This window comes from Carex rostrata, chromosome 32 (assembly GCF_964058835.1).
Source record: "Carex rostrata chromosome 32, lpCarRost1.2, whole genome shotgun sequence".
In the NCBI taxonomy this organism is placed as follows: Eukaryota; Viridiplantae; Streptophyta; class Magnoliopsida; order Poales; family Cyperaceae; genus Carex; species Carex rostrata.
In genome coordinates this window covers 432,130-458,585 of record NC_135949.1, presented here as the reverse complement: position 1 = coordinate 458,585, position 26,456 = coordinate 432,130, and the positions used below count along the sequence as shown (strand labels likewise).

General features: G+C 37.0%; 4 protein-coding genes, 1 long non-coding RNA gene and 1 pseudogene across 6 annotated transcripts; 1 reads left to right on the top strand and 5 right to left on the bottom strand.

The window, feature by feature from the left end:
- Positions 1-109: 109 nt before the first annotated feature.
- On the bottom strand, positions 110-1,487 carry LOC144547748 (uncharacterized). Its single transcript, XM_078296446.1, has 3 exons — positions 438-1,487; positions 245-372; positions 110-131 (listed from the first exon to the last, which is right to left on the bottom strand). Exons 1-3 carry the CDS (start codon positions 1,485-1,487, stop codon positions 110-112), a joined length of 1,200 nt encoding a protein of 399 aa, XP_078152572.1.
- Positions 1,488-4,336: 2,849 nt separating this feature from the next.
- LOC144548028 (uncharacterized) lies at positions 4,337-5,451 on the bottom strand. Its single transcript, XR_013509209.1, has 2 exons — positions 5,029-5,451; positions 4,337-4,693 (listed from the first exon to the last, which is right to left on the bottom strand). It is a non-coding gene; the product is annotated as an uncharacterized LOC144548028 (long non-coding RNA).
- A 2,790-nt stretch (positions 5,452-8,241) lies between these two features.
- LOC144548053 (cocosin 1-like) lies at positions 8,242-10,359 on the bottom strand. Its single transcript, XM_078296735.1, has 5 exons — positions 10,019-10,359; positions 9,824-9,893; positions 9,574-9,760; positions 8,874-9,431; positions 8,242-8,773 (listed from the first exon to the last, which is right to left on the bottom strand). Exons 1-5 carry the CDS (start codon positions 10,338-10,340, stop codon positions 8,381-8,383), a joined length of 1,530 nt encoding a protein of 509 aa, XP_078152861.1. The 5' UTR covers positions 10,341-10,359; the 3' UTR covers positions 8,242-8,380.
- An 800-nt stretch (positions 10,360-11,159) lies between these two features.
- On the bottom strand, positions 11,160-13,287 carry LOC144548119 (tyrosine N-monooxygenase-like; annotated as a pseudogene). Its single transcript, XR_013509247.1, has 2 exons — positions 12,316-13,287; positions 11,160-11,984 (listed from the first exon to the last, which is right to left on the bottom strand). The product of XR_013509247.1 is annotated as a tyrosine N-monooxygenase-like (transcript).
- A 2,848-nt stretch (positions 13,288-16,135) lies between these two features.
- On the top strand, positions 16,136-18,955 carry LOC144547887 (F-box protein PP2-B10-like). Its single transcript, XM_078296567.1, has 3 exons — positions 16,136-16,681; positions 17,113-17,231; positions 18,215-18,955. Exons 1-3 carry the CDS (start codon positions 16,397-16,399, stop codon positions 18,711-18,713), a joined length of 903 nt encoding a protein of 300 aa, XP_078152693.1. The 5' UTR covers positions 16,136-16,396; the 3' UTR covers positions 18,714-18,955.
- Positions 18,956-19,371: 416 nt separating this feature from the next.
- On the bottom strand, positions 19,372-22,217 carry LOC144547888 (prohibitin-3, mitochondrial-like). The gene is made up of 3 exons (XM_078296568.1): positions 21,759-22,217; positions 20,969-21,135; positions 19,372-20,091 (listed from the first exon to the last, which is right to left on the bottom strand). The coding sequence occupies exons 1-3, from the start codon at positions 22,047-22,049 to the stop codon at positions 19,683-19,685; spliced, it is 867 nt and encodes a 288-aa protein (XP_078152694.1). The 5' UTR covers positions 22,050-22,217; the 3' UTR covers positions 19,372-19,682.
- Between the last annotated feature and the right edge of the window lie 4,239 nt (positions 22,218-26,456).

Sequence of the window (26,456 nt, the reverse complement as noted above, 5' to 3'; positions counted from 1 at the left end):
GCCTTCATTTTCCGGCCAATCAGACTGATTGTCATACACATGCCATTCACCCAGCCATGTGTTGATAAGTGTCTGTATGTGGTAGTAGTAATGTACAAACCTTCCAGGGTCAATGCCTCGGAGACGGGACACTGCCAGAACATGAGAACACGGTATTCTGTTTAATTGCGGCTTCTGGCATGTGCATGTAACCGTGTTCTCATCCATGATTACCACCGTGTATTTATATTTCGCTTTGGTAAACCGGCCAGAAGCGTCTTTCATGTATGCATTAACTTTCTCTTGTGTGGATGTTATCTCAAACTCGTTCCAGTTGCCAAATCCACCGAGCGTCGTCATAGATTGTGACCTCCCGCACCGTTTGTTAATCAACTACGAAAAATAGAAGAATTTAATAAAAATTACAAAAATAAAATAATTTAATGAAAATAACATACCTCGTGCACACGGCATGAGAACTGTTGACCCTGGCTTGCTTCAAATTGCGCTTTTGCCCTCCTTTGAGCAAACCATTGCTGACATTTGTAAAACGTGTCCTCAATTATTGCTGCTACCGGCAACCTACGAGAAGATCTAAAAACATTATTGAGCGACTCGGACCCGTTCGTCGTCATAATTCTCCAACGGAAACCCCTATCCAACGCCTGGAATATCTTCCATGGTTTAGGACATTCGTTCTCATCTTGATCTAGATACGTACCCACACCGTCCAACCAATTCAGAGCCCGATCACATACATCTCCCATTGCTTGCATTCCTTGCTCATATCTCCTCATCTTTCTCTTCGCCACACATATCCTGAAGTACTTGATTGCTTCTTCATTGCAATGATTATTTTTCATATTTTCTGCTATGTGAGTAGCACAAAGACGGTGAACGCACTCATCCTCATCTTCCTCATTCCATCCCAGATCATCCTGTCGAAACACCTTTTTTATGCCCTTACCCCTATGAGTGATGACACACACAAACCTGGAGTGAATTACATTGCGCCTCAACCATTGCATGAACCATGCACAATCTTCAAAATTCTCTGTATCTACCAATGAAAAAGTCAACGGGAGGAGCTGATTTTCTGCATCGTACCCGGTTGCAATCAACATTTTACCTTTGTACCGACCTGCTAAGAAACAGGCATCAACAGTGATGACAGGTCTCAGGTGTTGGAAAGCCTCTATGCATGGTCCAAATGCCCAAGCCGCCCTATTAAAGTACCTGTAAGGTCCAGTCTCACCAGTTGGATATGAGGTAACATTAAACAATGTACCTGGATTTTTTCGCTTAATTGCCTCCAATAAGGGGACTATAAGCGCATATGACCCCTCCCAACTACCAAATTGGCGGGCAATTGCCAACTCCCTTCCACGCCACAATTTATTGTACGCTGGTACCTGACCGTTGTACGTTTGTGCACAAGCTATTCTGACAGAAGTGATACTTAAATCTACGTCATTTCTCATGTGCGCCGAGATGCAATCGGCAACCATAGCAGCGGTCAACTGTGCATGATCTATTCTTGTGGCATCCGCATGACAAACATGTTTTGTTGGGCACTTGGATACTTTTCATTGTGTACCAAAACCAGTTACCCTTGCATTAATGTACCAACCACATTTGGGGTCCTTGCACTTGAACCTAATCCGTTGTTTGTCACTGTGCGTATTCTTAATCTCTTTATTACAAAGAATGTGAAACTTGTAAATTGCAGCTTTCATTTCCTCCTTTGAATCATAGGTTTGTCCCTCTGACAATTCATTTTCAAACTCTGCATGTCTACCAAATAACCCCACATTTGCTTCCTGAAAACCTGACAGGTCATTGAAAGCTGCAATCGGGTGCTCAACCCCGCGACCCATTATCCGAAACCCTTTATCAACCTTGAATTTTTTTGTCTGCCCGAGCACAGGCCTCGTATCTGCTGTGTCACTGTGATCGCTCATGCAATCAGGATCAACATCCCCCCAATTTTCCTCTGCCTCTTGTATTTCCGGATCCACCGTCTCCTCAGTTTGCTCCGGATCACAAGGCTGGGCTCGGGATTGATGGGAGTGCCGACTATTAGACGGTCGGTCCCTCTGAACTGGGGCTTGACTACTCTCAGGCATGTCAATCGGCAAAGGGATTCGGGACCGACGGGAGGGCCGACTAGGAGACCGTCGGCCCTCCTAAACTGGGGCATTACTACTTTCAGGCATGTCAATCTGGAAAGGGGGTTGGGACACTGGACTTGAGGAGGTTGAGGCATTAGCCCGAATAGCACCCCGGATTAACCTTGCAAGGGGGTTAGGACGCTGGACTCGGTTAATCTCCACAAAGAGTTCAATTATCTTGTATCAACCCCCAGAAAAACTAATTGTCTGGTTGTACAGTACCTGCCAGACTCCATCATTCTGAACAGGAAAAAGTTGGAACCAAGTTTGGCCTGAACCAGTGGGCATGCTAATTTTGGCCTGAATATCAAGGTCATATCGATCCTGATTCAATCCGAGGTTCTGAGAAATAATCGATTTCAGAACCAACAAATCAGTACCCGAGATTACAGGTATCACAGAAACAGGCCCGATACTATAATAAACCCCATTAGGGCCTGTTAAAATCTCACCACCAGTGTAAATAGATACCATAACAGCCATTTGGTATGAGTACAAGAAAACCTAAAATAAAAAATTAATTAAATTAATTATAAATACTAAATTTTTTTTAAGAAGAAAAAAAATAAAATACTTACAATTGTAAAGAATGGTTTGGTGTACGTCAAATGAATCTCTCTCTCTGCTTCTTTGCTATATAAAATAAACTGGCATGTGACCGCTCTGCCCCGAAGCGGCACTGGTGGCCGCTGGCCTCCAAAGCGGCCCAAAAAATGAACCGCTTCTCTCAGCTACGGCCCACTCCTATATGCCCGCTGTGTAGGCAAGCGGCCATGTCGTTTTTCTAAATTCCAGCCATCCTTGGCGTTTTGGTTTATTTATTTTGAAAGAATGGTATATTTAAAAATTTCGGTTCATAGGGTTTATGTTTGTGAATAAGATTCTAAATTTATCTTTTTATTGAACCTTTTTCTGTGTTGTCTTGGAATTTCTCTGTCAGGTTTTTTTCCCTTGAGAAATGATGATCTGTATAGAGGAAGGGGTTGGAAAAACGTGCAATGAATTGTGCAATAAGCATGGAATATATATATATTTTTTTGTTTTCACTTCTGATTGTCTATTTTTTATCCTGGCATCCAATGTTGTATACGTATTGTAAAAGGAGGAGAAAAATTAGTCTGAAAAATGTCTCTCTTTTTGTCCCATTGTACGAATTTGTGAATATAACATTGATTAGTGGCTCAAATGGCTAAACTTTCAATTTGTTTTAACTTTTATTAATTAGGTCTCAGAATGAGGGAAAGATTATTTTTGTCTGGGCAATTTTCGCTGGAGATCACGCACAAAACTTCTTTGCATCATAATTCGTACATGAATTATTTACAATTTTGACAAATGTCAATCTTATATAAAAAGTTGGTACATATATGGTTCACAATTTTTAAGGGGGGGGACCAATTAAGTTCAAGCTCGACTCAATTGGCTATGCTCTCACTTCGGTTCTTTTGTCAAATCTGTTCAAAACGCAATTGTTCTGTTTCATAAAACAAATATATATATATATGTATATATCTTAAAATAATTATTATGATCTAATTAGAGCATCTCCATTAGTGCAAGGATTTGCAATTGCAAAACAGTTATTGAAATCAATTTCAGTTCTTAATTGCATAACTGCTACAACCCTGCAATTGCAAATCCAATTTTTTTCGCTCCAAATCAACGAATTTATTAATGAAATTTGACTGAACGTTCCTTTGACCAGAACTGACCCCTTCCTTTCCTTCATTTCTCCGCGAAATCAATTCCCTTCCTTTTCTTTCTTTGACCAGAACTAAACACCTCCAAAACCAACATTAATGACTAAATCCAAAATTTGCCGGTTCCTTCCTTTCTACGAGGTGTTTCATTGCTGGAAAAAGTTTACACAGTGCCCCAAGTACAATTGTTATTCTCATAGGTAGAGAAGGCAATGAACTGGCAGACTATCTGACTATCTAGCGAAATTAGGTAGAAAGAATCATCGGGATACTATGGGCTCCACTTTTCCTTTGTTTTTGCCTTTTCATAATTAGAGGAAAATGAGTAAGGTTTTACCACTTAGGGTGAATTCCAGACTTGTAAATACTGAATGTAATGGTTCCCAAGTTAATGGAAAGCCTAAGGGCATTTACTGATAAAAAAAAAATTACTAAATCCAAAATCTATAACACCAAAAAAAATGATTATTAACTCATTTTACACATAAGGATTTTTTATTACTTTGACCATAATTTTAGCAATACACAAATAAAAAAGTAACCGATGCTCGCCAAAAAAAGACGCCAGTCATTTTGCATAGTTGCATACTCTATTCCAGATACTTATTCATTGAAGTTGATGCAAAAAGTAGACTACAAAAATTTAGACAAGAAAGTCTCTCTAATTATTCATTACCAACAAACAAAAGAAAAGAACCAATTTCTAGTCAAGAAAACTTGATTCAGAATCTCAACATTTTATTTTTATTTCCACCAATTTGCTGGGGTTTTCTAAGTTTAACCTCAGTCTCTCTCCTTGGTGGATCCAACTGCAAATAGTAGAATGGTTCTGTCGGTTCTTCCCTAAAAATGTCAAGCAGTTGTTTTAGTTAAGATTTACACTCAAGGATTTATCATATCAGCCCTCAACAGTACATATCAGGCAGGTAGGCATTAGGCCTGAGATCCCATTATCTCCTTTGAACAATCCCAAATAATGCCATTAGGGTCAAGAACCATCAGATTAATGTCAAACAACAAATTCGAACTGTTGATTTTAATCACCACAATCCATAGCCAGATTCATCCCAAGTTTTTAATTTTACAAGAGGAACCTATCAGGATAAGCTCAACTTTGCTAAGCTTAATTTTATACTAGCTTGCTCGAAACATTTCAAAAGAATTTAATAGAACTCTACCCAGGTTAAGATCGCATGCATCTATAGAAAAGCTTGAAAGGACCCGGTACAGTCTTCAATGGGTTTCCTTCAAAGCATGCCTGAAAAACCAAAAGAGAAATTATTTCAATACAGGGATTCTTATATACCATTTGAAAATATTATTTGTTAAAGCAACATATGCAACCTATAAGCACCCCTGTACCAGTAACAACTGATATCAACACAAAACATATTCTTTTGAGCATGTGCACATGTACAGTTTGTTTAGCTTACCACTCCATCCAGAAAAACAATACTAAGAGCACCAGAGTATCAAACTTCTTTTTTATCTCTCAGGATTCAATAGCAACCACAGAAAGATTACAACATAGTAGCTACATCAAATAATTGCAATTTTGCTAGTACCAGTCCTAACAAAAAGTGTACTGCAATATATAGCACCATTTTAAACATAGAACTGAACCGACTGAACTAAACTTATCAACCGATTAAACCGAACCAAAGTAAATTTTGGTTTGTTCGGTTAAACCGAACAAACCAAAGTATATTAATCACCACAACAAAGAAAATTAGCCCCACAACATTCGCCAGGAATAAATCCAGATAATGCATGACTTGAAGCAAAATCATGAAAACTAAGCAATAACAAACTTGTAACATAATTCAGTTTACGATTTACAAATACTTGACTCTATAAGTTTTGGCTATAGGTAATTAACCGTGTACAAACCAGTTTGAGATATGAAATAAAAATACAAAATTCACTCATTCCTCTATCTTACTGTTCTTGTTTAGCCATACACGACAAGAAAGAAAAATCAAATAATCACATCTCACAACTAGCCCCCAGAATCAAGCAATTTACAACACAAATTAAAAGGAGGACTCAGCCCGCACACGACAACAGCGCGAAAGAGAGCAAAGACACACAAAAATGGAGGTTTCCTTTGTCTTACCGGGATTTGCTCCAAATTGGTCTCGGATGGCTCGATCGACCCCAAAGCTAGGCCGGCGATAGCCTTCCCCCTTCGCCCTCTGATCAGCCTCGAGATCCGTGTGCCAGCAAGCTACTTGAGCACAAGAAAAACCCTAATGGGGTTTGTTAGGTGGAAAAGACTAAAGAAGGAATACCGGGAGAGGGGAAAAGAGCTGAGTCGTGGCCAGTAGGGTTCTATTGGAGAAATCACGGGATACCAGGAGAGGGGAAAAGAGCTGAGTCATGGCCATGGCTTCCATGAGAGGCGCTCTCGAGCTAAGCGAACGGTGAGGGGAAGAACAGCAGTCACCATTGGCGAAAATGAGAGACAACGGAATAGCCCATGGAGGATGAAATGGGAACGGGTAGGGGAAGAGCAGCAAGAATATTTCCGATGAGCGCGCAATTTGTTATTTTCAGCGATTTGCAAGGGCTTTGCAAGCTTGCAAATTCTAAAAGCTTGCGTTTCTGAAATCTTGTTTCCATCGGTGTCTTGCGAATTTGAAATGCCACGTCGTCCTTTGCAAGTGTAATTGCAAGCCGATGGAGATGCTCTTACAAAGAGAAACATTAGGATACTGCAAACAAGTCGAGCTCGTGCTAGCCGGGATCGAATCTCCTGCCCCCGGAGTCACTGTTAGTGGGCCCCACCCACCCTAAATCCTAAACCCGGCCCCACCCACCCTAAACCCGACCCCACTCCACAGTGACTGAGGGGGCAGGAAAATCCTGCACCCCGGGGGGCAGGTGATCTGCTCCCGTGCTAGCCGACTGTATATAATATTAACTCGATTTATTTTGCAAGTCCAATTGAGTCGAGCTTGAACTTAATTCAACCAATCAAACACTCCACAATTATGAACAGTCACACCTTATGTAGATGAAACACAAGTAAATCACCATTTTCTTGACGTGTGAGTCCACATATTTTGAAATGGTCTGCTATTATACTGCTATATATATATATTTTTTTTAATAATAAAATGTTATTTTTCTGTAGCTTTTTCAGAGACTAAATGTGATTTTGTCTAGGAATGGATATTTTGGATAACAAATACAAGCACCTTGCTTTTAGGAAATAGAATGGAAGACCTTCAGATGCCTCTAAAGCAGTGCTACTTTGCATAGTACTGGTAAACTGTGGCAATGGTTCAGGGACTGAATTGTGAATTGTATGAAAGTATCAAGTTGACCTATGCAAAAATTGGAAATACCCCTTATCAGAGGGACTAATTTAAATGTTATTTTAACTTTTCATATGTACAAGTTTTAAATTTTCATATGGACTTTTGAGCAAAAGTTGGGTGAGGCAGTTTTAATACCAGCATGTTGCCCTTATCATTTTTGAGTGAAATCAGGCAGATGCATGTTGCCCTTATCAAGTTATTTATCTAAAGGTATGATCGATAGAGGCTGTTCTGAAATAATTTAAATTTTATTCTGCATTTGAATTGAAATCTGACATAGTACATTCGTATCAGTTTGTAGCTAATTATGCATAAAGCTAGCACTCAGTTATGTCTCCTGTGAGAATTTGCAAGAGTGCACAAGGTTGATTGAAGAATTGAGGCTGCTACCATCTGAGTACAGAACAAAGGAAGATAAAGTAGATCATGAGGTTTTTTTTTTTGTTGTCGTCAAAGTTTACCAGAAATTAGAACTAGAGATATCATGGTTGCTATGCTATGCTGGTTCTCATTGTCTTTATTTTTCACAATTTCTCCAATATGATCTGTACTCCTTCATATCTTTCTTCAATATTCAATATTTAAAAAAAAATCAAGCATATTGTTTTAATTTATCTTTACGATAGAGTACAATATATTTTTGGTTGGCCATAATTTCCAACTTTATGTACTTCCTTAAATGACAAGTTATATCATATGATCTATTAAAATTTAATTTCCAAGATTTATTTTATGTACATTGCTTGTTTTTTTCTTGTTAATATCATGGATTGCAAGAAAAAAATATAATCAAATTCATATATGAATTTTACGTAGTCTATTTTGTTTTGCTTTCTTTATTTCTTTGTTTTTTTTTTGGTTTTGAAAGAAGAGCAAATTAAGTACAATGTGCCACTGCCAAAATTTAGCATGATTTAATTAATTTATATATTTTGGCAGTGACACATTGTACAATGAACTATTTTTTTTTTCTTGATAAAGCTAGAATATAACCTACATCCTAATTGATGTTCCAACATATATAATGCTTAGAATCAATGACGATGCATCAAGATAGAAGACAGAGTTTTGAAAACATTTAATTTTATTGCAGAAGGTCTACAATCCTTATTCTCATACAATTATAGATTAAAGTTGGGATCACCACTGAACCCAGTTGTCAGTGAGACCATTATTGTACTCATAAACTCCTCATCACATTAATTAATTACTGATCTCTTATCATCTTGGCGGTTGTAGGACGAAAGAGAGTAAACTCATCTCTTCTACTGAACTTGAGCCTCCTGGCTTGCTCAATGGAGAGGCGGTAAGAGTTCATGAGCACTTGCAATGGCATGGCACGGAATGTCGAAAACTTTCCTGCTATTTGGTTTATCATGGCATTCTGGTTAGTGTTGAATGTCACCCAGTGGAATCCTTCACTCTCAGCTCTCTTTAACACAGCAAAATTCTGAGGGATGAGTAAAAATTGTCCCTGGCGAACTAATCCATCAAAGACAGTACGGCCTTGGTGGTTGACGACCTGTACGCGTCCTTGGCCTCCGGTCACATACATCCCGCAGTGGCAATTCATACTCCAGTAGGGTGTAATCATAGCATTCTACAAAAAAAAAATTACATGAATAATTAAATGATTATTTTTGTATATGCTTAATTAATTGTTAATATATGTATAACATATTAATTAATTAATTAATTACCCTTTGAAGCACAACTCTTGTAGCACTCATTTGGACAAGATTAAGAATTGGTAGCTTCTGACTGTCAACTCTTGCGACCCTACCGACTCTTTTATTGAAGTAATCAGCACGCGATGGCTTGTCAATGTTGCTTCTTATTTTCATTGTGCAGAAAGCCTCATCCAAGCCATTAGTAGTTATGTTCCATTGTCCCTGCATACTCTCTCCATAGTACTCTTCTTGTCCCTGCATTCTCTCTCTGTACTGCTCTTGTCCCTGCATGCTCTCCTCGAACTCTTGTTGCTGCACCTCTTGGCTTCTTGAGGGCCTCAGCATCCGAAGCCCCTGTGGGACAAACACTATCTCCCCTCTTTTATCAGTTTGGCTTTGGAGTCTCCGTGCCAGTTCTATATTCACTCCAAATGCCTCTGCTAGCATTCGAGTGTCGAATCCGTTGAGTATGTTGTTGTCACGTAATTGACCCATTTCAAAGGTTTCTTGTCCCGTGAAGGATGTTTGTTGCCCGGTCTCATGTGTAGTCCATTGACCGCTCTGGTGCCTTCCAGCAAGGAAAAAGTTCTGCTTGGTTTTCATATGATGTAGTTAATTAGTTAGCTAGTTAGTTAGTAAGTTATGAAATTTTGAAGCTAATTAAATACTCGGAGAAATTTCTACAAGAATGTTCATCTTTTTTTCAGTACGTAAATTTTTAATGACATACTCTTCGTCGAGGTTCCAACTGGTTGGCTGTGTTGCTTAGATCAAAAACTTGTACGGCCACAACGGGAATATCACCATCATTGTAGCACCAGTATGAGACTCCAGCAGGCAGTGCAATGATGTCTCCCTGCCTTAAGCGGTGCACTTTCTGGTGTTCATCTCGAAGCCTTTGTTGGCTTTGGAATTGGCTCTCAGTTCCTGCCATGAAGGGCTCAGCCTCTTGTTGGCTCTCAGTTCCTGCCATGAATGGCTCAGCCTCTTGTTGGAAGGATTGGAATGTCTCAGGGCAGCCCGGAAATGTGATTCCCTTAATGCATCTCCCTATCAAAATTAACAATATTTGAATTTCATGGATTCCATTGTTTTCTCTGATAGATTATGGTAATTAAACAAAAATCTATTATGGTAATTAAACTTATGCATTAAATTGGATACTAATTAATTACCTTGTGTTATATATACAAGAGAAGGCGCATTATTGAATTGAGGCAGGAAAAGACCCCTAGGCTCAATGATGGTGCGACGGGCAGACACACCAGCGCATTGCAACACCTCGTTGCTCTCGTCATAATATTCAATTGTGCCGGCTTCAAAGCGTAGGCGTTGAGTAGGGTTCAGTGCATCAAGCCTGTCGAACCGACATCCTCTAGGCCCTGCAAAACTGCGTGGGCTTTGCCATGGACCACCAAAGCCAACTTGAGCAAAAGCCCCATGACACAAGAGCAAGAGGCAAAGGGAGAAGCATAGGAAAGATGAAGAGGCTGCCATGTCTATATGGAGGATATGGTATCTACTATATATGTAGATGTGATGAAGATGGAGTGGCATGGGAGGATAGTATGTATGAATATATATATAGGCTAATTAAGAAAGGCAGTTTACTTTTGGATGTATACAATGTGGTTGGTATGGGAATAGATGGAGACAAAAGGGTTCAACAAACAATTTGTACTGCAGTGGGCTTGGAAGTTGGAACCCGGTTGCTTGGACTTGAAGCCTCTGTATCTTGTGGATTTCTCATGATACAAACAGATGCTGGTATGTGATGCTTTTAATTAATTGGTGGTGTTTTTTCTTTTTTTTTTGTTTATTATATATAATTAGGCTAGGTTTGGTCCAGTTGCAACTATATTTGGTGAGGTCTTAAGCCCCTATATTGTGAAGATATGGGCCTACATAAAGAGCCCAAACACCCCCAACCCTTCCCCTTTTACCAACAAATTAAACAACCCATAAAATATATATATGCAGACTGCTAAATAACTGATGTGATTTTGGGATCAAAATCAAACATAACGCTCGGTACAATTAAATTCGATCCATATAATTATTACTCAAAATTAAGATTCCAAAAATTCTGGTTGAAACAATTGCAATCAAAATGAATTTGGTATTAATCATCAAATTAAACTAGATAAATTGAAAAGGGATCGAAGTTTGTTAGAGAGAACGTAAGAGAGTTTTATGAGTTTCAAAACAACAACAAAAAAGAGAGGAAATTATAAGAGATATTTGTAGAAATTAAAAAGGAGACAGTTTTATGAGTTTGATCAGGAGTTTGATAATGACAGAGAGCAAATAGAAATACAATTGAAGAACTTTTTGAAAAATAATTTGTTTCACACCTCCATCTAAAGTCTAAACCAAAATAATTCCCTATTTCAATTAGAAGCTACAATCGTATTATAATGTTCAAATCCAAAAAAACAAATTATGCAAGGATCCTACATGTAATATCTAACTTCTACAATTTACCTGCTACTTGTAAAAAACCAAAGACAAAAAACCTTCTTCTAACTGTTAGAATAAAAGCTACGAGCTAAACGTGGTTGCGCATACAAAACTAAGGGTTTAGCAAAAGCAGTTCCTTCATCAAATTCCATGATACTAATTGCAGAAACACCAGATGGTTTGCTCCAAGTAAACCCCTGAAGAAGTCTCGCAAGCAACATTACAGTCATAGTTGTGCCTAGAGTGGCGGCAATACAACCACGCCTTCCACTACCAAATGTTATAAAGCGCAATTCATGTTCAGCAAGTAACACTTCTGAGCACTTGTCAGTCAAGTGCCTCTCAGGATTGAACTTTAGGGGTTCTTCCCAAGTTTTAGGGTTCCGGCCTAATCCGAGTCGGCTTAGAAGCACATGACTGCCCTTGGGGATGAAGTAACCTGCAATTGTGGTGTCTTCCATGGCTTCATGTGGAGGATTAAACGGCACCCTCGGGTGAAGACGTATAGCTTCTCTAATGCATGCTTTGAGGGATGTCGCATTCGTCAACAAGTCTTTCATTGCCAACCACACTATCAATTTCAGTTGTAGCTTTTTCAAGAATCTCGGAGTTGTTCATCATCTCTGCAAGAATCCATTCTACCGCATGTGAAGGATTATCAACACTGGCAATGAAGATTTCCTGTTTTCAAAAAGTCCATTAATTAGTTGTCAAGTTTAGCTACATTGTAAAATTAGAAGGGACAAATCTAATGCAGTTATTAATTATATGCGAGACCTTTTAATTAGTGAGACTCAAAATAGGTTGAATTGTTTTGCTTTTTCATTCCTAAATTTTATTTTTTCAAATTTCTTCTCTGTAGTGACAATTTTCTCAAAATATTCAAAAAGGATGCTACTGATCATTATTGTTGATTAATTTGGGGGACAAATTTCCTTTCAAAAAAGTTAATTACACGTAAAGTTGAATAAGTAATTAACAAAAGATCAGTACTGTAATGAAAGTTCCTTACAATAGATTGTGCTTTGATCTCCTCCGCAGTAAGTAGGAACCGTCCATCAGCATCTTTAAGTGAAACTAGAACATCCAGCCAGTCTTGAAGCTCTCTTCTTTCACCATCATTGCTAGCTTGCCTCCAAAGTTCGATTCTTTCTTCGATAATAGGATCATGCAATTTGTCTAATGTCTTCCGTGCATTTTTCAGAATCTTTTCATGACCATCCAAGTCTAAACCTATCAAACTTGGAAAGTAGTCGGATATGCAAAATGCGAAGAGGCATCTGAGTACATCAAATAGAGTGCTGATATGCTCTATTTCATTGTACCCAGGGTCTCCATCAGGCATCACTTGACTGAAGTACCTTTTGTTGAACATTAGCCTCCGAGTCACATTCCCACAAAAATGCCTTGTAACAACTCTCATGTCAATGTCTTTTGAACTTAGACACAGATTGTACACATATTGCACAAGGTGGTTTGCCTCTTCAGCTCTTTTATCATACAATGAATGGTGCCTTGTTGGACACACAACTTCAGAAACCAGAATCATCTTCATTTTCATCCATTGATCGCCAAAAGGGGAAACAATTAATTGCACCTCCCCGAAGCAAGTTTGCGGCAAAGGAAGTTGGCCTTGATGCAAATATTGCGTCTTTCTTTTTTAGTACTTCTTGTGCAATTTTAGGACAGGTGATTGGTATGATGTGAACCTTGCCGGCCAATGCGAACACATGCAATGTCTGTGCTCATTTCTTTCATAAGGAGGTGTATCCATCGAAAGACAGGTTTCTGTCGGAGCATTGCGGGGAGAGAACCGACAAGCGGCCAAGGCATTGGTCCAGGAGGAAGTTGGGTTTGTTTTGAAATGCCTTCTTTTTTAGTATGGTATTTTTGGAAGACAAAAAACAAGGTAAAAAGAAGGATGGCACTGGAAAGTGAGAGTGGAGAAGAATTCAAGAGGGTGGTGATCATCATTTGTTTGCTTGGCACTCAATTTTGGATTAATTACTTGGTGTAATTTGGTGTGTTGGTCTTTTGGAGGAAAGAAAATGGGGGCTAAATTAATTTTCTTAATTTGAGATGGAAGGTAGCTAGTTAAAATTGTATGCCTTGGTATCAAATGCACAGTTACTATTTATAATCTACCACTTATAGATCATATACATTTACCTGACTTTAATTTGCATCCAATTCATAATTAATCTCTTAATTAATGGGAGTGTGCTCTATTAATTAATTGTATATTTAGCTGACATTATATTGCTGACATATACCGACACTGACTGTGCTAAAATCTTAACGGAGTACTACTGTATTCATTCACATGATTTAATTATCTCCTAACTAAAATCTATTATTTGGCAATTTATCGACTAAATATATATGTTATGTTATAACTAAGAAGGCAAATAAATTGGCAGGGAAAAACTATTGACTTGCATAAGGTGAGATTTTTGTCAAAGGGTTTTGTTTTGTAGGTTCTCTCTCTCACTCTCAGGTCTCAGCCATAAGTTGTTATTAATTAATTGTTAAACCGTTGAATTGGATTAGATGAGGCAGGAATTAATTCACCCCATAAATATCCATCAGCCTTAAGTTGGGCTGGGCCTTTTTTAGGCTTTAATTTATCTCTCGCATCGGGCCCAAAGGATATATTATCGACCATATCATTGTTAATTATTTTATTTTTCCTACAAATTTTAATTCTTTTGTTAGTCAAAATAATTTACCCACCCAAAGTAATTTCTTCTTGCGTCTATGAATTCTTTTATTCAGATTTTTGACGTTTCCGAACTGAATATTGAATAAAACACACACAAAAAATATATATATATCATACTTTTTATTCGCAATAAAATGCTAAAAAAAACTTGAATTTTCTTTTTTTCTTTTTTTTTTTGGTTGGGGGGGGGGGGTGTTTGCTTTCTTTTTTTTGGTTTCTTGTGGTACTGAAATATTTTTGAATTATTTATGAATCACAAAAATTTGACCCTGCTGAACTAAACTATTCATTTGTTACTATGCTCTTAGGGGCAGAAGAGGCAGCATTTTAAGTAATAGAGGTAATTGTGAGTAGCTCATCTTTCGAAAATATATATATATATATATATATATATATATATATATATATATATATATATATATATATATATATATAAATAGTTAAAAATCTCCAAGTTATACACACTGTGTAATAATCTACTTTTTTCTATAAAATGAATGGAGATAATCATACAAAAATTTCACAAAATTGATAGAAATCAATTTTAGGATATCTATGACATTTTACTATAAAGTATACAAAAACGGACTAGGATCATTCAGATAAAAAAAATCTCATATTGATCATATCAAAATGTTCTGTATACATTATATCACCTGGTGATATACTTTATGAAATGAGTGGAGTATCATAAACTATTGCTAGAAGAGCTCTGGCATTAACTACTAACGTAATGCCTATACAAACTCAATTTTTTTATATTATAACTTATGGAGTTAACTAAAATTTCATGTGATTTAGCAAACAGAATAAGAATTCTATCATTACTTGATTGTTCTCTAGATAGGGAGTGGATGAATAATAAGCAACTATGGAATTTTTTTCAATAAGAAGCTTCAGATTATGATGATTTGGAATGGAAATGGCGGAATGACCACAATACCTAGGTTTAATCAGATAGAATTTGAGAGCTTTTGCAGATTTATTACTAAAGGCTTGAGGGAAGAATTTGAGAAGTTTTCAAAAGAAAAAAAAATCAAAGATATCAATCAAAATTTAGAATTTCTATTATTTGTGAATAATAATCAGTTTTTCAAAATAAATGAAGGTCACTTAACCATCATTTGAACTATGTACATTTGTCCCTGACTACCCTTGATGTACAAAGATATTATTAGACTTGTATATATATTACATATTATTAAATCCTATGTCACTAAGTATCCTTCACACTCAATAAAATTCTGATTTTAGCAATTATAAAATTTCCATCATTTAAACTTATTGGGAAAAAAAAATTGCAGGAAGAGAAGGACTATTGAAGCGAAAATAAATGAAATTATATTCTTAAAATGATAGGAGACGCATTGTGTGCCAATTATTTGATGGTCCTTCGCTGCTTTAGATTTGGTAGGCCCATGACATGTCTATCAGTCTATGGTATAGACATAACACCAATTATTAAATAATTTTAGACATAACCCCAATTATTAAATAATTTTTACGAAAAAGATCTCCAAAAGATAGGTGATGTATCCGTACCATCATTCATATCCACAGAACAGGAGTGCGCATCCTCTCAGATATCTCATATTTTGGGGCCTGTATTATTATGCTTTGAGTTCGCGCAGAACATATTTGGACAGTTGAGATTTTCCAAAAAGTAACGCAAAATATGAGATACCTGAGAGGATTCAAATTCACATCGACAGACCGACTTCACGAGAAGAAATTAGATACCAACTTCAAGTTGGCAACTTTTCGAGAGGAATCCAAAAAGTTAAAAAAAGCCTCCTCATCATAACTACAGGAGACGTCCATTGTTATTTGAAATGGAGAGTGTTTTGAGTCATTTTGCGGGATCTGCTGCATTTCCCGGTGGACAGCATAAGTGTAGAATCCTTTTTATTTCCGTCTGATCTAACATTTACGAACAGGATTTTGACCAATTCTAATCATAGCTAAGATCCAAATTGTCGGATTCAAATATTACCGTCTGAAGCTGTCTTTGATCGCAGCAATATAAAGCGTCAATGTAGCGGAAAGTGGAAGGAAAGCAATTCTCTGAGGCGGTTGCAAAGAAAGCATTTGTGGCCACGTAGCAAGGAAACAAATGCTTAATTGCGAAGCCCCAGTGACACGATAAGTGATAACAGCCAAAAAATCCCGTATAAGTTCCTTGCAATGCGACCACATAATCCTTATTCCTTACCCACAGAATTAAGCTTCTAGTTTTGATCACTGATCTCATCTTCCTTTCAATTCCTGAAAAGGAAATCAATAAGCCAGTTAACAAAAAGGGAAGAACGAGAGAGAAAAAAAAAAAAAAAAACCAAACCAACCCTTTTATTTTATTATTTTAGATTAGAGTATGGAGAGCGGGGATGCGACTGTGATTGGAGACATCAATCAGCTCCCTGATGAGTGCCTCTCGCACGTGATTTCCCTCACCTCCTCACGTGACGCATGTGCCTCCTCCGTCGTTTCCTCCGCCTTCCGCTCGGTGGCTGATTCCGATGTCACGTGGCAGACCTTCCTGCCGCCCGATTACCAGTCCGTGCTATCTCGGGCCGTTGCTCCGGTGGAGTACGCCTCGATGAAAGACCTCTTCCTCCGACTCTGTGATCATCCCGTGCTAATAGATAGTGGCAAACTGGTAATTCATCCTTCTCTTTTGGAAATTTTTTAATCTTTGCAAGTAATTTCCTTGTGGAATTTTACAAAAAAGAAGAAGACATTAAGAATTGCACTTCTAAAGTTTTTTGGAATTATATTAACACAAAACAGAGCAACAATTAATTCAAATTGAGGACGCCAATTACTGATTAAGAATCCTTAATAGTTAAAATCTATCAATTTTAGACAGACGCTTGAAACTTGTTTTCTTGCATGTCTCACTTGGTATATGATTGATTGTAAATTTCAATACAAGGGGTACATAATTGGGAAAGTCAGAAGTTAATTTCTCAAGTTAAGAAGGAAAGTTGGATGGCTTTGCCTTTGCCTTTGCCTTTGCCAGAGGCACCTGTCATTCTTTGTATGTGGGAACAAAATTATTATTAATATTGTTATTTGATTGTGATGCAGAGTTTTGGATTGGACCGATGGAGCGGCAAAAAGTGTTTCATGATTTCTCCAAGAGCATTGTGGATTGTGTGGGGCAGTTCTGAACGTTACTGGAATTGGATGCCTCTTCCCGATTCAAGGTTTTGCATCGTCTTTTTTATTTAAATTAAATATTATTGCAAGCATTGTTTTTCCACGATTATCATGACAGTGCTTTGAATAAGGAATATAGGATTCTTTTCCCATACTTATATTCCAGGATTCATACATAACATCTTTTCTAATAAAGTTTACACTTTCAACTAAACAATAGATAACTTATCTACATGGAACTATAAAAAAGAAAATTAATCATCAGATTTCAGGGGAAAGCTAATATTCACAATCTATTTCATCACAGCAATCATTAACCCTTATAGAAAAGGAAAACTTGTCAATTGTGGTATAATATGAAAAGGAAGGATCATCAAAGGACAATTAAAAAAGAAAAAAGAGTATCATCCATCTGATGTGCATAGGGTGGGTATCAGATTCATTACCTGGCATATCAAAGGGTTCTCACAAAAAAAAAATCCCTTGAAGGGACATTTAAAGGAGTGCTCTGGATAGTGGATGCTCAGATTCTCCCATGCTGGCTCTAAAAACCTTGCAATTCCATTATTTTCCACAAAGTTTGTGTCTGCATCTGTGTCGTCATCTTTTTTTAATTTGGATGTTGACGTCAACACTGTGTAATTATATATCCTAAAGATTTTTTTTCCACATTCACAAGTCATGATGCATTGATGCTAACATCATGACATCATACAGATAAATTGTGCTTTTGCTGTCAATGTTAGTGGTAGAAACAGTTTGTGCAAATTGAAAAGACACTCTGATCAATTTGGAATTTAGATATTTTTCAGACCATTTATCAATGGAAATTATAAGATCCTTTCATCCATACCTAATCTGGTACTAATAATAATGAGGGTAGATTCTCAAATTTTAAGGGAAAAAGAAAGGGAGGGCTGCTTGCACCAGCTGACATATCGCAAATTCAATGAGCGATACTTAGAAAAGAAGAAAGAAAATTGTAGGATGTGTCAAAAAACCTTGCTTTTATACCTTCCGTTTGTTGCAGGTTCTCAGAGGGGATCAGTTTAATAGATGTATGCTGGCTTGAAATACGCGGCAAGATGAGCACCAAAATGCTCTCTCCACAGACTCCATATGCCGTATATCTAATCTTCAAGTTAGCAGACACTGCACGGGGCCTCGGAACACCTCTACAGGAGACAGCTATCACTGTAGGAGAAGAGACTGTGTGCAGGAAGTTGGTTTGCCTCCAGCCTGACGACCGGGGCCGGACAAGGCGCTTGCGGGGCCCAGGGGGATGGGGTTTGAGTATGACTGCGGTTATGGGTAATGCTAATGAGGTCAAGAAAACTGAAAACCTGCCTCGGAAATGGGAAAATGAAGGAGAGAGGGGTGATGACGGGTGGATGGAGATTGAGATGGGGAGTTTTTTTAATTCGAGTGGAGAGGATGGCGATGTGGAGATGAGCTTTATGGAGGTTAAGGGAGGCCATTGGAAGAGGGGCTTGATTCTCCATGGAATTGAGATTAGGCCGAAGCACTAACTTTGTAAATTTGTAAATGTGTATTGTGTACAGAAAGAAGAGAGAGAAGGGAAGTAAAGACAGAAAGGAAGAGTAGTTGGTAACAAGAATAAGAGAATGAAACTGAGTGTTGTAAATTATCTGTATATATCTACCATTTACAATTTCTTTGTTTTTTAAATAGACCTTGAAGGTGATGTAATTATCATGGTGGTAAGTAGTAACATTGCGTTAGTGTATCTATAACTTGCTTTTAAATTTCACCGGAAGTTAACAAGATCAAAAGATTTGATTCTTCTCTAGTGCAGTAACCAGCAAATTTGGTTGGGTTGCACGAATGAATTTAACATCCTGAAGCTTCACTCCAAAATAGTAAAAGTTAACAACAGAACAGGCAGGTTGTAATAATAAAAGTAGGTAAACAAGGCAATTTACTTTTTGGTATAATAAATGAGAAAATAACCAAAACTTGTTGCAAAGCTCGTTTTTTTTGGAATGACAAGCTAATCAGCTAGTACAATCTAGTTTTTACTACTACAAACACTGGATGCAAGTTTTTATTTCTGTGTAAAATCTAAGTTGGATTCAAGCATCGAAATGGTTTTGACGAGTGAAAAGAAAGAAACTAAATAAATGCCAACTGATCCCCCACAATTCAAATAAAGAAAGAAGACCAACGAAAACAACATAATAGTTTCTCATTCCACGCCTAAAATGCCAAAAAGTTGTGACAGTCTGTGGCAAGAGGATATTGCAGTATTTCAGCTGAACTAGCATCTACCTTATTGAACAATCTGATACGCGCTACAAAACAAAAGAGTTGTCTTTCATAGCAACACCAGGCGACATTATAATCCTCACCTGAAAGGTCTTGGAACCAACCAAATAGCATAACAAATGAGAAAAGAAAATGAAAAAAAGATAAAACAAGTTCCAATATCGCAAAAATAGGTACATGAAGCCCTAATGACACATTTGACTCTACAGTCTTCACCGAGACAGTGCAGCATTTAGCCCCAAAAGCATGTTCCCATTGGTTCCCGATGGTATATAAGCCACATTTGGAGACTTAGAAAGCTCGGTAGCAATCTCCTTGGCTGCCTCAATGCGCCTCAGCTGAATCAACCCCGCACCAGCTGTTGCAGTTGCCTCAGAAATCAGCCGTGCTGACTCGGACTCTCCCTCAGCACGCACAATGGCAGCACGACGCTCCTGCTCGGCTTTTGCCACAAGGAACTTGGAGCGCTCTGCCTCTTGCTGTGCCACCTGCTTCTTTTCTACTGCAAGGGAGAATTCAATACCGTATGAAAGGTGTGTGATCGCCACATCATCGAGAATGATATTGAACTCTCGTGCACGGCGAATCAATGCATCACGTACCAAGGCTGACACATGCGGCCTGTCATGTAGTGGCAAATAAAACAATTAGACACTTTCTATTTTGCTTTACACAAGAACTGCAAAATCACAACCTACAGATAATGCGAGTATGGTGTGGAACTTAAAAGATTATCTTGAACTATAGTCTATAGATACATTGATTACATGAAACTTCAAATGATTGCGTTACTGTCCCCAAGGGTGCGGTTGGGGTGGGGCGGTGGGGTTGTGGTAAAATGTCATGATATTGTAAAATTGACCCCCATTCTCCATAGGGAAATTTTATATAATTGACCCCCAATGTTTGAATGTCTGGCTCTGCCCCTAATGATACATATGACTGCTAGAAAACGCTACACAAGATGACAATACAAACTGGTGCAATCCTCAGTGGCCATTACAACTGCAGTATTTCACAGTAATAAAATTTCAAGAATTACTTGGTAAACAATTGGAAAAAATATAATAAGAGCATTAATTAAGCTTTCTATGACCAGTAACTACTAAATAACTAAATTTAACATTGTAAAACAGTAACATCATTCGTAAAACAACACTAGAAAGCCATTCATGTGTAAGTACATTTTATGCAAACAAATTTCTAACCTCAAAGACAGTAGGAAGTACAAAAGGTAAATTAATTTATTAGAAGTTGGCATAGCTACAGCTCCTAAATGTTAACATGCATTACCTTAGTCTCAAAAAGGTGACTACAGATGCTATTATTATAGGAACAAAATCAAGCAGCAAATAATTGACAACTACTGGTTATCAAGTAGGAATCATATGCATAAATCACAAATCAGTGTCACATACGAAAGCACTAACAAATATTACTTCACTCTCTATGTAAAACAGAATAAAGCATACAAGAGTTTAAAAACAGAATTAAGAACCTATCAGTGAGAAGCTGGTCAGCATTGAACTGGGCAACAACAGCTTTCAAAACCTCATTCCCGATGGAAGGAAGCACCTTCTCGTCATACTCGGTACCAAGTGAAGTGAAAATGGTTGGAAGGTTCAACACATCAGGCCGTGACAGCAGCCTCAGAGACAAATTCACCTGTTTCACAGTAAGAAAATCATGTAACTAAAACCCATTGCGCTATACAACTAATAGAGTACAGCTCCACTAAAACCTAGATATTGACAATAAAGGGATTTACAGAAGAAGATGCGTTTTTAAAAATGCCCATTGCTAACCCGATAGTAGAGTTTAACACTGGTTATATTCTTTAAGAAAATGCATTTCATGATTTTTTAACAAGAAATATAATATTATATCACAAGGATGAAGAAATTCAAGGGCACATAAATTTAAAATGTGTGCTCCATGTGTACAAATATTGTGCTAAGGAAGAACTAAGAACAAAGAACGTCAGGCTCAGCTTCCAAAAGTAGCTTTTGTTTTCAGTTTCACTCCTAAATAAGGCATTAATTAGCAGTAGCCTTACTGCTCCAACTTAAACTTGGTTACAGTAATCAAGGTTAAAAGTTCAAAATTGATAATAACAACTAAGCTGAGATTGAAATTCCAACCCAAACACAATCTATCAAATGGATAATTTAAATTTGCCATTTGAATTAACTCTATCGTAAATATAAAGTCTAAGTCAACAGCAAGATTAAACATAAATAGTAAATAAAGAAAAAATAAACTAAATCTTCATCCAATGAAAACTTTACCATCTGCAAATCTTTTGTGCCAGAATTAGACGTAAAGGTGTGAGGCCTGGTACGAATGTCAAAGATATAAGGCTTCTGAAGCCATGGGATCAGAAAGTGGGTCCCTTCTCCGACAGTCTCTGGCAGCACTCCTCTAAACCTATCGAAGATCACCGCTCTCTGACCACCATCGACAGTGTAAAGAGACGCGCCTAGTAGCGACGCACCAGCACCCAATCCGATCGCCCCTCTCGCGAGATTTGTGAGAAACGAAATCGCGGCCTGACCACCAGGACCTCCCGCAGCTGCCATGGAGAGATAGATCGAGTGTGAGGGGGTTGAATGAGTGTTTTTTTAATTTAATGGGAGTGAGGAGAAACCCTAGAAGAGAGGGGAAAGGGGTTTTATACCCAGTGAGGGGTTTAAGACGGGGAGGCTCGTTCGTTCGTGGTCGTGGCTTGGAGAGGAAGAAGCGACAATTTGAGGTGGGGCCGAGGTGCCAGTGAGAGAGAGAGAGAGATGTTAGGATTGTGACAAAATATGGGCCTGGCCTGGTCTGCTTGAGATAATTCTGGGTTAGTGATAACAATATGGGCCTAGTTCGTCTTCTAAATTAGATATTTATTTAACCTTGCATCCTTTCCTTTGATAAAAAAATGAGGTAAAGAAATCACAATATTGGGGCGGAAACCTTCAATTTTTTTTTTTTTTTTTATTGATCAGTGCTTAATGTAATTTTTCTGGATTCAGATTGAAAAGAAAATTGCTATGCTGTACTTTTTAAATCAAAATTTTCCTTCCGAGTTCTCATTGGAGTGCATATGCAAATATATTCTGTGATTGGTTTACTTGATAATTTTGACACTATTTTTAAAATTAAGCAAAAAATAAATAATATAGAAAATTAATAGACATTTTTTTATCATATTTTTTTTGCAAGTATAAAATTTTTCGGGCATGAGTATCGTTTAACATATTATTAATGACCTTTGTATATGAATCGTTATAAATTTTAAATCATTTTCTATATGCATGATTTACATTTAAAATTCAAAATTATTTTTTTAAATTGTCAAAATTATCAAACTAATTTATTAATTGAAGACCTATTTTGCATTAATTATCATCAAATTATTTCAAGCCCATGCTCATCACAGACCTATTTTGTATTATTATCAAATTATTTCAAGGGCACCATGCTGATCACGATCGAGGATGTTTAATTCTGACTTCTAAAACCTATAATGGTGGATGTATATTTTAGCAGTATTTCACACAGGGGCGGACTCATGTAGTTCCAGAGGGAGGCAGTTGCTCCCCCCGAATTTTTTTTCTCTCCTCTGGATATTTGATTTGTAATTCAGGTTAAATTTAGAGTTAAAATTAAAAAAAATTCTTAAATTATGATTGGTAATTAAAATTTTAGGTTAGATAATCATAAATTACATGTCAGAGTATTAGAATGTATAAGTTAAAACATTATTTTTAGGGGAAATTGGTTATTTGCCACTCCAAAACCTTCAAATTTGAAAAATGTCATCCCAAACTTTAAAATTGTAAAAATGTCACTCTAAACTTCATTAATTTCTAATTTTACCACTCCAAATAATTAATGATAAAAATACCCTTCTCCTCTTCTTCTCCAATCTCCTCTTCTTCTCCTGTCATGGCATTACGATAAACTTATAAATAATAATCGAACTGCAGACTATCAAGTGCAGAATTTCTCCTGCCATGGCAGAAATGACTATTATTTGATTCCATTGTAGCTTTGTACACGTAATTACAAAAGCTTGCGCCACAAAAGATTTTGCAGGTGTATTACTGCGTATGATATCTTAACTCTTGCTTGACGGAGTGTCAGGTGCATGGGCGGAGCTACAGTAGAACAGGAGTAGGCAGCAGCTGCCTACCCCTAGCCCAGCTGGCGCTTTCTAAGCCGCTAACAAACAACTTAAATCCAGCAATACGTACCATGCCTGAATATCTGCACCTATATGTAATCCAGGAAATAAATCTGCTGTGATTCTAAAGAGATTGCAGGACCCTGCGATTCCAAATCTAACCTTTAACTTTTTGAAATGCACAAATCTCAATAATATTTATTTTTATGCACAAATCTCTAAACAGATAAATGGATGGATATGGAATAACAGAGTTCAGCGATCCCTTTATAATCACAGCAGATTTATTTCCATCTAATCCATAACCAGTTTTTCGTTTATCCCAACAGTTGGTGTTTGAGTTGACATATGAAGATCACAGTTTGATATATCTTCTTTGTGGGACTAAAGTTTTAAGTTCCATCTAGCATGATATCCCAAGTCGCTGGGACTCCCAGTTCTCCCTGTTCATGTTCGGCGTGCCTCTTTTAGCTTCCTTTGGTCTCCTTTAACTCTTAATCCCGCCGAACATGTTTTCCTTAGCTTGGATTAAAGCAATTCCTTTAGACCAAATCTTAATCCAACTCAACCGCCTCCTTAGGAATCGAACTCCTTGAGGGCCTCCTTTAGAAACTTTTTCAGCTAGTTTTAGACGCTTTTAATCTCATCCGCACTTTTTCTAAAGGAGCTCCTTTGCCTTTATTATTATTATTTTACTATCTTCTTCCCAACAGCCAACATAGGTCCCTAGATAGAGAGAAAACAATTCCTTATCTTTTCGAGCTACAATATCTGATTTTCCGACGATCAACTCGCAAATCTAATGCCACCAACAACATCTCTTGAGATGCACTCTCCATCGACATCCATTTTGCTTAAGTTTTTCTCCCTTGAGATGGTCTCTCCGGCGACTCCTCTTCTTGCGAGTGCTAAAAATCTATATTACGAAGGTGAAAGCAAGGAAATCAAGGTATTAGCAGCCACTTGATTGAAGTATGGGTGCTTTATTGTTGAAATTTTTTTGTTGGTTTCTTGATTTTGATAAATTTCGGTTTTTTTTTTTTCTGAAAATATATAAGACGGGGGAGATGAGGAGTGAAGAGCTTTATACAATGTGAAATTGTTGGATGGTTATTGTTTTATTGGCTCCATAATATTTACATTTTGGTACGGTTGTGAATGTAAGAATCACAAAAGAAAGGTCTAAACTAAGAGTTGTTATGGGAACAATTTGTTTGTAATTTTATATATCTATTCTTAATTGTGTTCTTGCGCATGAATCAGCACCTAATAACTCTTGAATCTGTCTTCAATTAGTTCAAAGTAAAATATCAAATAGATTGGTACTTCGTAAAATTTTCTGCCTAGATTTAAATATTGAGAATTATCAACAATTTAGAATTGATCAGAATCTTGATACTGTGAGATCGATGTTAGCTGCTAATTTAGATAATTGTATTTCAAATCATTTAATTGGACCACTTGTACCAGTCGGTACCATTGAGAATGTCATGAACTGATACATAACAAAAATGCATGAGGGTAATTTGGTATTTACATACTATAATATACACTTTATTCACACTAAGTCTTTATTTTTAATCTCCATATCTTTCCGAACATATCCTACTTAATAAGGATTAAACTTTTTAATCCTTCACTCTTAAGGAGGACAGTCGAACATGGCCAGTCTCGGATTAAAGTTTGACAGGCCTACTCCCAACGACTCGTTGGTTTTATCTAGAATAAATTTTGCAACTTTATTTATATGTAATTCAGCAATTAATTAGTTAATTAATTAATTAATTAAATGTTCCCTTATTTGCTTCAAAATAAGAATAGTTTCCATCATCTCCATTTAATTTGGTAATCGATAATATTTTCCAAATTGAGAAATAATAATTCAAAATTCCAAAATAGTTTTTATGTTTGGCTCATAAATTGTAACATCCTTAAAATTTAAAATATAAAATCATAAGGAGTCAAGTTTTAACTATAAATGAAAAGAGGAGTTAAGTGTAAAATTAAAAAAAAAATTATGATTTATTTTTGTAATTAAAAACATAGCATGTCAAAAAACAATTTTACGATTTTAAAGTAAATAGATGAACTAAGTATAAATTAAACAATCACTTTTTTTTTACTTGAACTATATCTTGTTTTGAATATTATATTAGTAGGCAAATCTTTTTATAAAAATACCAATAGTAATAAGCGGGATATTTATATAAATAAGTAGAATATTTAAATAATTTCTTTGAAAGCATGACATGAAGACACCTGTTGGTCATGGGAAAACTCATTCAGTTAGTCAAATATTTTTATGGTAATAACAATAGTAAATAAGTAGAATAGTTACATAATATATAAATAAATTTCTTTGGAAGCATGACATGGGGACACCTGTTGGTCATGGGACAACTCTTTTTTTTTTTTACCACCTAACTCCACAAATCCAACGAAGGCCCTTCACGCTAAAGGGGTAAGGAGGAAAAAGGTTCTGTTTTTTTTTGAATTTTTGGGGAATCCGCTGACTGAAAAGGGGTGGGGGCAAAACTTATATTGGGATTTGGGGTCCTGGAAATTAACGGGAGGAGGTGATTAGGAGATAATATAGCAAGGAGGAGAAAGAGGGATGAAAGAAGATGGAGCAGTGACCTGACTAGAGCAATATCGCCTTGGTAAATAGATCACGTGTCAGGTGCGGATGTCGAAATTACTCAGTTTTGTTTCATCTCAGATACAAATTCTGTTGAACACTTGATTCGGGTTTATGCTTTGCTTTGTTAGAGTTATTTATTAAGTTACTGAGATGCGTGTTTATTACAAGGCATGA

Bases quoted from the DNA above. Each gene is read 5' to 3' on its own strand.
- LOC144547748 (XM_078296446.1), bottom strand. From the start codon at position 1,487: ATGGTTGCCGATTGCATCTCGGCGCACATGAGAAATGACGTAGATTTA. The intron at 373-437 runs GTATGTTATTTT...TATTTTTCGTAG, and splicing joins TCTCATGCCGTGTGCACGAG to TTGATTAACAAACGGTGCGG. The intron at 132-244 runs GTTTACCAAAGC...ATGTTCTGGCAG, and splicing joins ATGAAAGACGCTTCTGGCCG to TGTCCCGTCTCCGAGGCATT.
- LOC144548053 (XM_078296735.1), bottom strand. From the start codon at position 10,340: ATGGCAGCCTCTTCATCTTTCCTATGCTTCTCCCTTTGCCTCTTGCTC. The intron at 9,761-9,823 runs GCCATTCATGGC...AGGAACTGAGAG, and splicing joins TCCTTCCAACAAGAGGCTGA to CCAATTCCAAAGCCAACAAA. The intron at 9,432-9,573 runs GTATGTCATTAA...AAAACCAAGCAG, and splicing joins AGTTGGAACCTCGACGAAGA to AACTTTTTCCTTGCTGGAAG.
- LOC144547887 (XM_078296567.1), top strand. From the start codon at position 16,397: ATGGAGAGCGGGGATGCGACTGTGATTGGAGACATCAATCAGCTCCCT. The intron at 16,682-17,112 runs GTAATTCATCCT...ATTGTGATGCAG, and splicing joins TAATAGATAGTGGCAAACTG to AGTTTTGGATTGGACCGATG. The intron at 17,232-18,214 runs GTTTTGCATCGT...CGTTTGTTGCAG, and splicing joins ATGCCTCTTCCCGATTCAAG to GTTCTCAGAGGGGATCAGTT.
- LOC144547888 (XM_078296568.1), bottom strand. From the start codon at position 22,049: ATGGCAGCTGCGGGAGGTCCTGGTGGTCAGGCCGCGATTTCGTTTCTC. The intron at 21,136-21,758 runs GTAAAGTTTTCA...ACTGTGAAACAG, and splicing joins GCACAAAAGATTTGCAGATG to GTGAATTTGTCTCTGAGGCT. The intron at 20,092-20,968 runs GTTCTTAATTCT...ACTACATGACAG, and splicing joins GACCAGCTTCTCACTGATAG to GCCGCATGTGTCAGCCTTGG.